At 46.1% G+C, this 10995-nt stretch overlaps 1 protein-coding gene across 6 annotated transcripts in view; it reads right to left on the bottom strand.

Annotated features, from left to right (window-relative positions):
• Positions 1-10995, bottom strand: part of NBEAL2 (neurobeachin like 2) — a 158319-nt gene that overhangs the window by 60984 nt on the left and 86340 nt on the right. For 4 of the 6 annotated variants that reach the window (XM_027842181.1, XM_027842176.1, XM_027842177.1 and 1 more), the window contains exons 8-11: positions 9374-9680; positions 7499-7605; positions 4861-4947; positions 1173-1256 (exon numbers count right to left, since the gene is read on the bottom strand). In XM_027842181.1, the coding sequence (XP_027697982.1) occupies positions 1173-1256; positions 4861-4947; positions 7499-7605; positions 9374-9680 (585 nt within the window). The remainder of the gene's footprint in view (positions 1-1172; positions 1257-4860; positions 4948-7498; positions 7606-9373; positions 9681-10995) is intronic. The other 2 variants (XM_027842180.1, XM_027842182.1) reach the window with 1 other exon arrangement.

Here is a 10995-nt window from a genome sequence, read left to right as displayed (position 1 = left end):
AATACAGGAAATGGGGTACAGAAATCTATCCTGCCCTATAGGAAAATAGAAGGGGAAGGCGAGGAGAGATAGCAGGCATAGCAGACTAGGGGAAGGGGTATTCAGAATGCATGGCATCTTGGGGTGAGGGGAGGGACAAGATGGGGTGAAAATTTGGAACTCAAAATCTTGTGGAAGTAAATGTTGAAAACTAAAAATTAAAATTAAAAAAAAAAAGGAGAGTTGGAAGAAACCTCAGTGGTCATCTAGTTAAGCTCATACATAAAAGAAACCCCACTACAACATAACCTGAGAAGTACTTGTCCAGCCTCTGAGACTTGAGGACCTCAAAAAAGGGGGAAACACCCAAATCTTGAGCAAGCCATTCCACTTCTGGCCAGCTTTAATTCTTTAGAAGATTCATGGTTTGTAATGACCTTTGAGACCAGTCTGACTCTTTTAACCTTGATTGACTACCTGGTCTTCTTATCCATTACATGTTCTGACCTTTGCTATCTGAATGTACCCCATTTCTGGACTAATCGCTGGATCCTAGATCTTTAGCTCTGCTTACACCCCTTTTAGATACTTGTTCTCTTGACACAGAGACATCTGAGCGAATAGAGAAGAGCTCAAAGAAACAACTATTCTTTTGACAGAATTAACACTGTCCACACCCTTCTGTGGAAGTCTGTGCCCAAAACTTCAGGTGGCTTACAACACAGCCTGGCACACAAGACCCTCTGGGTATACACAAAACATACAGATAAGGAAAGCCATATAGGACCACCAGAAAGAACGCCTGTGCTGTGCTTTTCTGACATCAAGAGGTCCCATCTATTTCTCTTCCTCCTGTCAACATAGTCAGCCTCATAGTAACAGTATAAAAGTATAAAGCTAGTGAAACACTAGCACAACCTCAGAGTAGGAAAAAGATCAGTGATTTCTTTACAGATATTGATAGTAATTGCTCCCTTGTAAGCCCCAAAGCTCTGCTTCCCTGATTGTGCTAATACTTTTCTCATATCTCTGTCCTATCCTGTACTCTCATCCCTCCTTATTGCTCTGGGCTCCACCTCTTCACCATGCAGCCATAGCCCACTGCAGCCACCCCACCCTTGCTCCTCACCCAGCAGCTACAGGAGGCATCCCCAGATGTCTCTCATGCCTTATCCTGCCCAATAGGGCCTTACCTTGGCAGATGGAGAGTTGCTCATGATGGAAGTAAGCACCCTGACAGCATGGACAGCTATGGCATCAATGTCTTTGTCCAGCACCTTCAGGGTAAGGAAGAGGAGTAAGGCTGTAAAGGACTAAGAGTTCACATAGTTCTTCGCTCCCTCCTTATCCAGTCACTTGGTCCCCAGGGTCTAGAGTCTTTGGGGGATTGGGAGGTTTGAAGTGGACAGAGATGATGGATTTCCCCTAAGGGATGACAGAGGCACTCCATTCTGAGAACTCTTTCCCAGGGGGAGAGAGCACTAAGGTCCAATGTCCTATCTCCTCATTCTGTCCTAGTGATCTCAGATCATCAGCCAGTCCCAGAAGGAGACAGCTGGTCCTCTGTGGATCCAAAGCATTCTTTTGCTCAGTGCTGACTGAAGAGGTCTGATATCCATGGGATGGAGCAGCCACGACCCAGAGAACCTTGATGCTGAAGCCCACGCCAGAAGCAATCATTGGACTGAAATTAAGAGATAGGACCAGGTGCTTGGGCAGTAATCCTAGAATTCTTGGTGCCACAGTACATGCTCAGTGACCAATTCCCACCAGAATTCAGAACACGCAGGCAATGAAGTACCAGGGGAACATGGGGAGGTTGGGACTTGCTGGTTGGCTGAATGGGAGAGTAGAGACTCATTCCTTGAGCCTTTGTTTCCAGTAAGGGTTCTGCCTCTCTCTACCCCCAAGACTTCTGTTTGGTCCCCATTTCTCTGGACTTCTGTCTTCTCCTTCAACACCCTCCCCAACACCCCTCTCCCTCCCACCCAATGTGTGTTGATCTTATCTACAATCAAGGAAGCATGTGAATAGATTCCTAAGTTCCCTCCACCGATTCTAAGCAAACGGGGAGTGGGGAGGTAGGGGAGGATAGAGAAATGTAGATACTGAATTTGGCAAGAATTGGGAAGCTCTCATTATCATGACCCTCAACCCAATCTTGAGAAATGTCTTGGATGTTGCCTTGCTATGGGAAAAGAGTCCAACTGAGAGTCCAATGCTACTACCTCATTTAATAATGAGTTCACTTATTTCCTCCTTCTGGTTAACCCTTCTCTGAGGATAATGATATCTTAGAATCCATAGGGATCCAGACTCCCCACACTCACAGGAATCTGGAGATGAAGGGGCCTTAAAAAAAAAAACACAATTCAAAACCAAACCCCTCACTTTACAGGGGAGGAAACTGAGGCCCAGATAGGGGAAGTGACTTGCCTAATATTAAACTGTTAATAATTGGCAAAGCTGGATTTGAATCCAGTTTGTGGCTGCCGATGAGCTCCCATCTCCCACAAACACTGTCTTCTCTCACAGTGAAAAATTCCTATCTCTCAGACAAAGGTATTTTTCTCCTGAATACCAGGAGAAGGAACAGGCAGTAGCAAAGGGTCAGGTGGCCTCATCAGTAGGGTCAAGCAGATTGATCGGATTTGTACTATTTGGCCCCAGAGTGAAATACTAGAAGTAAAAGGGGAGAAGTTGCAGAAAGGCAGATTTTGTTTGTTTGTTTGTTTTTGGCTAGGCAATGGGGTTAAGTGACTTGCCCAGGGTCACACAGCTAGTAAGTGTCAAGTGTCTGAAGCCGGATTTGAACTCAAGTCCTCCTTACTGCAGGGCCCGTGCTCTATTCAATGCGCCACCTAACTGCCTCCAGAAAGGCAAATTTTGGCTCAATATGAGGAGAAAGTTGCTAAGAATTCAAGTAGTCACAAAGGGAAATGGGTGGCCTCATGAAGAAATGAGCTCCCTCTCACCAAAGGAGACTTATTGGGAATGCTTTAAAGGTGATTCTTGCTCAGAGGTTAGGTTGGATGCCCTTGGAGGTCCCTTCTAGCTCTGAAACTCTATGATCCACCAACCTGAGAGGCTTCTGACCCCAGGAGCCAGTTCCTGTGAATGTATGACTTGGTGTTGGGGTTAGAACACAATTGGATTTGGGGGCATGAAGGAGGGTTAACAGGGAAAGGATCAGGCAGAGAGAGGATCAGGGGAACCTGGAAGGAAAACCAGCTTCATTCACCACCATGCATGGCCAGGACACACCACCAGCCACCACCAGACCCACACTGGGGATGCCAGCACTGGTAATCCCCCACCCCATGGGCCATGAGAAAATCTTGTGTTGGGAGAGATTGAGGGCCTTCCCTTGGGTTTTAATGCTGACCCACCATCCTCAACTTGGGGCCATTTCATCCTGTCCTTTCTTGCTAACAATCTAATCTGAAGTACCCTCATCCCCAGGAGGGCCCTGTGGGGACAAGTGAACTTGGCGCCCAGTCTGGTAGCCATAGGACCTCACCTGTGCTCAAAGGAAGGTAGCAGTAGGATTGTGTGTGTGTGTGTGTGTGTGTGAAAATTTAAGGTGCACATATAGGCTCTGTCATTTCTCCCTAATAACAAGAATAGCTCACATTTAGAGAACACTTCACACTTTATAGCCCTGTGAGGATGCTGGCACAAGTATTATCTCTGTTTTATAGATAAATAGGAAAACTGAAGCACAAAGGTAAAATGACTTGTGTGATAAAGTCACCCAGCTAGAAAATGTTGGAGGTGGGACTTGAACAGAGGTCCCCTCTCACTGAGTTCAGTCTTCATTCCACTACACTATACTTGTTCTCTTAATACGTATGTTACCCCTGAACGGAAGGGATTAGATAATCCAAAGCAAGGGCTAATCAAAAGTCTGCAGGTTTGGGGACGCATGATAGGATACTTCTGCATGTGTTCTCAACAGGTCTTATTCTCAACGACATGCTCATTTTTTCCTCCACTAAAGTCCTCGTCCAGTGTCTTACAGTGGTATGGGGGGCTACGCCAATGGAATCCAAGCCGTGGTAAGCCCTACCAAGCTGGAGGGGCTCCCAATTTACCAGGGATCCAGAAAATATGTGTGATGGGTTTGTGGTGCTGGAGCACCTTGAGCAGACAATGGGAGAAAATATCCTGGCAGTGCCAAAGGTGCTCTGTGAGGCTGAGAAACAACGGCAGGATTACAATGACAATGAGGACAAAGAACTCCTCTGCATCAAGGGATCTGTGACTTTACACAGGCAGGGATTTTATTCCACTGATCTAGAATGCACATCTTCCACTCAGTAGCCTTCTTTTTGTTTTGTTTTGTTTTGGCAAGAGAATTGGGGTTAAGTGACTTGCTCAGGGTCACACAGCTAGTAAGTGTCAAGTGTCTGGTCTGAGATCGGATTTGAACTCAGGTCCTCCTGACTCCAGGGCTGGTGCTCTATCCACTGCACCACCTAGCTACCCCCACAATAGCCTTCTTATAGAACAGGTCTTCAATGGCTTCCTGCATTATCTGGTATAAAACACAGCCTCCTTAGCCTAGGATCTAAAGCCTTTTACAATCTAGCTCTCACCTATTTCTATCCTTTATTTCACATCATTTTCCTTTGCCATTTCTATCTGTTTCCACTTGTGTCCTGCTCAGCCCCTGGGAACAGACTGGTGAGGAATTCAAACTCAGCCCTCATTCTGTATTCCTGGCAAAGTGGGTAGAGAACTGCGACCAGCATGTAGCCTTCTCTGGGTGGCTAGCGTGGGGTAGGGAACACAGGATTTGGAGGTGGGGGAATGGTGCTGGCATCTCCGGGTGGTCCCAAAGCTACCCCAGGAAGCCCAAACCAGCACATTAAGCGGTACCTTCTGAATATCGAGTTCGGTCAGTAACTGAGTGGCGAGATCGTTGCCCCCCTCTGGGGCCACCGGGCTTCTAGCCCGCAGGTAGAGCTAGCAGAAGGAGCAATAGGCCAATATGAAAAGAGAAGGAAGAGGAGAAGCAGGGTAGGGGATGGAGAGAAGGAGGTAAGGCAGAAAAAGAAGAGAGACAGAAAATGGGTTATAGCAGAAAACCCAGCTGTCCACATTTTCTCCCTCATCAAATTTTCCTAGAATATGTCAGCTGGATCTCTCCTTTGCCTCATTTGAAATCTATCATGCATTATATTTATTCATGTGTGTTGTGTTCCTCCCAAAAAAACATAAACTCCTTAGGGACAGGGACTGTTATATTTCATCTTATATCTCTGGTGCTGAGCTTAGTACCTTGTACATAGTATGTGCTTAATTAATGTTTGCGGCAAAAAAAAAAAATTGAAACTGAATTCTGTGGAATTATAGAGACCAAGCTTGGCCCCAAAGAAGGGATATGAGAAGGCACCTCACCCTGTTTCTCTACAAAGAGGGAAGGCTAGGAGTGGGGAGAACTACACATGGTGTTTAACTACTTTGACATCCTGGTTAATTTTCTGAATTGTTTGTTCATTTTTTTTTATTCTCTGTTATAGAGGATGGCTTTCTTGGGGGGGGTGGTACATGAGATATGAAATGAAATACATGAGAGATAAAAGTGATGTCAAAATAAAAGAACAGCAGCCTATTATTTGAAAAATCAATGTTTGTTGCGGTTGAATTGGTTTTAAGCAGTTAGCGCAGCCATTATTACTACTATCACCTCTCCTGTAGCTTAAAGTAGCTGAGGTTCAGCCTGGAAGCAATGAACCATGCATGGGGAGACACGCAGCTGGGCAGCACTGGTCCCAGCAGCTGCACTTGGGGGCAGCATGACTAGGTATATTTAAGGCAGAAGGACCATCACTGGTAGATTTAATTAGGCCAAACTTTATGCCATTCAGTGGTTAGCTGTTCACAGAATGAAAACAAGACCCAGGTGAGCATGTGGGTCATGAGCAAGTCACCACTATGTTGTCTGGGTTTCAAAGGAAGCCACGAACCTGATGCATCTCCTCTCCAGGAGGCTAAGGGCAGGGAAGTGGGGGAGTGGGTAGAGAAGTCATGTGTCCTTTCTCCAGGTATCTGGTACCCTGGGGCAGGGCCAGGTACTGCAATGTGTCAAGGGATCAGCTTTCCCATACCAGATGAGGCTATACTGTAATGGGAAGGCCTTTCCAAGACAGCTTTTCACTACATTTCTGATGCAGTTCTGGCTCTGAGATTCTGCCCCATGACCCCAAGGGTACATTGTGAGAATCTAAATGGAATAATTTCCACTGCGAAGCTAGCATTTAATAACACAAAGAACTTTTCAAATGTTATTTGATTTGGTTCTCACAACTACCCTGGGAGGAAGGTGCCATCAGCCTTAACCCCTCCCCTCTAATGCTGTGCACTCTAAGGGTCCTGGTCCCAGGCGGCAGAGGATAAGGCCGGGAAGTCAGCAGCACAGAGTTGAGAGGATATGCCCCAAAATTCTAGGAACCAATGTAAAGGGGGTGACAGGTAAAACCCTCAAAGGTTCAGAGCGGGGTTATGTTAACAAGGGGCAGATGGGGAGAACCTGGAATCCAGAAAGAGCATGTTCACCTTTATAATACTCCAACTCACTAAGTGACCTAAATCCTAATAATCCCAGGGGTGTGTGCGTGTGTGTGTCTGTGTGTGTGTGTGTGTGTGTGTGTATGTTTGTGTGTGTGTGTGTGTGTGTGTGTGTGTGTTGTATTCTCTGCCTCTCTATCAGAACATAAGTTCCTTGAGGGTAGGGACTGTTTTCATTTTTCTCTCTGAATCTCTAGAACCAACCAAGTACAGTGCATTACCCCTAGTAGTCACTTAATAAATGTCTGTCAGGTTGAGATCATAGTACAACCCTTTCATTTTGCAGATGAGAAAACTGAGATAGAATGACTGGCTGCAGGTTACATGGAAGGTAACTGGGAGAACTGGAATTCAAACTCAAGACACAGGGGAGAGTAGAAAGGATGAAGGATAGGAGAGAAAGCTGGAGGGAAGCTGGGAAAAGGTAATACATCTAAGTGTGTGGTTCTACCCCTGACTCCCAAGGGGCTAGTCAGGAACCAGTCACGTAAGTCCATCTGTCTTTCCCTGCTCCCACCTACAGAACTGCAAAAGAAGGAAAAAACATGGCATAGAAAAAAAGGGACGAGAAGAGAAGGAAGAAGGCACAGCTGGCTCCCCATACAGGGGCACTGCCAAGAGAAACAGGCTGCAAGGAGTCAGGCAGGGAATTCCCAGTTGCTGAACCCACCAAAATCCCCAAGCCCAGTGAAGTCACTAAGGTCAGCCCCTTGCCTTGAGGCAGACCAAGGATTTGACCATCCCAAATGATGCCCACTCCCAGAGTCCTCTAGCAAGAGAGCTCCCATCACCTGCCATGATCCTCCACGGATACCACAGGGGAAGCTAAGGCAGGTGGGGGCTAAGGGTGGGAGCTTTGGGAAAGCCTCAAGCAGAAGGCACGCATCTCTACCCCCTGGGCCGAGCCCTAGCTGCCCACCCTCACCCCTCCAAGTCAGACCCCTACCTTGCTGTTCTGAATGAGGCGTGTGATGTGTTCAAAGCAGTTGTTGCTAAGGAAGACAGCTTGGAGGACAGGGCGGTCAGCACAGTCCAGCATCTCTGGAATTGCATCTAAAAGGGGCAGAGAGAAGAGAAAAAAGAATAACAAAGACAGGATTTAAAAAAAAAAAACTTACAGTCAAGAATATTAGGCTCAATCTAATAAGACGTAATTCAAATAAAGAAAAACAAACTCTTACACCAGGGTTCAAAAAATCAACTTCACAAGTATAAGATGGTAGAGGTATGAGCATAAGGCAGTTTATCTGAAAAAAGATCAGGAGGGTTCAGTGGCCTGAAAGCTCAGTATGATTCAACAGTGTGTCACAGCAGATAAGGAAGTCACAGCAACCTTGGGCTGTGTTAAGACATGAATAGTAATCAGAACTAAAGAGGTGAATAATTCTGCTGTCATCTGCCCTAGTCAGACCAGATCTACATTCAGTTCTGGTCACTATGTTTTAAGAAGCACACTAAATAAGCTGGACAGAGTCCAGCGACCTAACCCAAGATGAGGAAAAGCCTTAAGTCTGTATACAGACTTGAGATATTTAGCCTGGAGAAAATCTGGGGGACAAAAGATAGCTGTCCTCAAGCATTTGATGGGCTAGAATGTGTTCCGATGATTACATTGTTCTGTTCAGGTCCAGAGGGCAGAACCAGAAGCTGCAAAGAGGTAAACTGAGAGTTGAAGGAAAACCTTCCTAATAGGGTAGTGTATAGTGGGGTCAGTAATTGTGTACTTGTCATCTGAGACCACCCTAGCAAAGTGAGGAGATGCTCATCACCAGAAGGCTGGTGACCAGGGAGATGAATTTTTTGGCCCCAATTCATGGAGAGGTCTGGCATAAGGTCTGGAGATGTGTTGTGTTGCTAGAGGAAAGCCCACACTGATGAAGTCAGTTAAGTATTCAAATGTAAAACACAACTCTTCAAAAATTTATAAATGACATAAATGACTCTTTCTAAAATTGTGGCCAATCCCTGACCTAAACTATTTTTTCTCACTGGCTTAGAGTCAACTCTCCCTTTTCTCTGCCTCCTTCCCATCTAGAAGATCAAAAAATTAAACCCAGTGCCTCACTGTCACCCCCAAAACTTCTAAATGAGGCAGTGAAAGCTGAGGGGTAGATGTTAAATCAGGATCCAAAAAGATTTCAACAAGCTAGAACCTATTAAGATAAATGTGTATAAGGGTTAAATATCAAGTCCTGCACCTGAATTAAAAAAAACAACCATAAGAACAGGAAGGGGAAGATATGGCTGGACATCAGTTGCAGGGAGGCAGATTTTGGCTCAATATAAAGAAAATCTTGCTAACATTCAGAACTGTCCAAAAGTGGAATGGGTTGCTCTAGGAAGTGGAGGGTCCTTATTCCCTGGAGGTCTTCCAATAAAAGTGGGATGACTGCTTCTCAGAGATATTGTAAAGAAGATTTCTGCTCAGGTATGAGCTGAACTAGATGCCCTCTGCAGTCCCTCCCAACTCTGAGAGTCTATGAAGACTTTGGGGTCCAAAAGAGTCAAGGGAGTAGAAATAATGTTGGTCAGGGAATCAGGAGATCTAGGTCCAAGACCCAGCTCGACCACTAACTCACAGTGTTGCCTTAGACATGTAGCGCAACCTCTCTGGGTTTTAGTGTCTAAGGCCCAAGTTGGATGAAGGAGAAACAGTCCAGGGGACTGTGGCTTGCTGGACTTAGGGCAGATCTGGTTTCTCCCCTTGCCTTAAGATGGTGATACTGTGCCATTCAGGGAACCTAGCCTTTAGGTAAATGAGTGCCAGGCATTTCCCTCCCCATATCCCTTCCCCTAGGAAAAGGTTCTAGATTTTTCATACCAAGCATGCTGACCCGGAGCGTGATAAGGTCTTCTTCTCCACCAGCAGGGCTGGGGGTGGGACTATTGTCCTGAGTTGTGGTTGGGGGTCGATCTGTGTTGAGGACTCGAAAATAGCCTTCCAGAAGGGTTCGGAGTTCTGGGCCCCGCTGAGAGGCACCACTGGAATGGAGGAGGTGCACAGCTCCCACTAGCCCCTGAAGGGCCAGCCGCAGGAGTTGAGGGTCCTGGGAGGGACTGCCCCAGCTGCGAAGCACCCCCAGAAGTCCCTCCACAGATGCTGGGGTGACAGCAGCCAGTGCATTCTCCTGGATTGGGGGAAGAGAGGTACAGAGACAGGGTATTAGACTCAGGACACAGCTGTCTCCCAACCACCTACTGAACATATAGTACTCCAAGGTCTAGAACTATTCCTATAATTCCTCCCTTCAATTAGCCTACTCTATCCCCTCCCAGGGTGATCTCACACTCCTCTCTCTTCTCTTTTGGAACAAGTACAGGATAGAATGTAGAACTATAGGACTTAAAGCTACATGGGACAAAGAGCATTTAGCCCAAGGTTCCTTAACCTTGGGTCCATGGGCAAAAAAGATGAAGAACCTTTAACCCCTCATTTTACAGATGAGGAAACTGAAGCCCAGAGAGATTTACACAACTTGGTCAAGGCTACACAGGCAATATGTAGCAGAACAAGGATTCAAACCTAGGTCCTCTTAACTCTAAATCCCATATCTGTATCACTCAAGATCGCCTCAAGGGCCCCCCCACAGCCACATCCCATTTTAAGCAAAGCTGAGGAATGAAAATCAACCTTCACACAATAGTAGATCCAGGACTGATTTTTCTGGTTAGAAAGAGGTGTCTTAGCTCCCCGAGATCCTTAAACTAGGATAATTTAACCTCTCTCAGCCTCAGTTTCCTCATCTGCAACAACCCCTACATCACAGGGTTGTGAGGCTCAAATGTGGTAAAACATGCAAAGCACTTTGTAAACTATAAAATGCTAAAAAAAAAAAATGCTAGCTACAATTATATTAGGATTCTATTTACAGATATTGTAAATATCCTGAGAAATCTTTCAGGGATTTCCCAAAATCCTCTAGATCTTGGTTCTCATCCTATTCTGGACCTCTTCTATGTGGAGCAAGCCCTACCCCTCTTAGGGCGTTCCCTTTAGGGAAGAAGATGACCCGGGACTGCCCCCAAATCTCCTGCCTTGTATTCCAAAGGAGCCCTTGAGTCCTACTATCCAGGGCTTAGGGAATATATCTGGGGGCTCCTTTTCGTCTCTTTTAGGAGCTTCTAGGTGGGGAGAGGCAGGAGGACTCAACGGACCTCTTTCCATCAAGACCTTAACCCACCCAAAAGCACAAGGTCACAAGGGATGAAATTAAGACTGCCAGACCTGGAAGGGACCTTAGAACACAGAATGACAGAACTGTGAGAATGCTAGAGCTGAAAGGGATCTTAGAACACAGAATATCAGATGTGAGAAGGACACTGAAACACAGAATACCCGATCTGGAAGAGACTTCAGAAGACAGACTTTCAGAGCTGGGAGGGATCTCAGTATACAGAATGTCACAGCCAGGAAGGAAGGAAGGAAGGAAGAAAGGAAGGAAG

The sequence above is a fragment of the Vombatus ursinus genome, unplaced genomic scaffold, assembly GCF_900497805.2.
Source record: "Vombatus ursinus unplaced genomic scaffold, bare-nosed wombat genome assembly UNPS02014867.1, whole genome shotgun sequence".
In the NCBI taxonomy this organism is placed as follows: domain Eukaryota; kingdom Metazoa; phylum Chordata; class Mammalia; order Diprotodontia; family Vombatidae; genus Vombatus; species Vombatus ursinus.
Note: the sequence above shows the minus strand (reverse complement) of the source record. Positions and strands in the feature narration are given on the sequence as shown.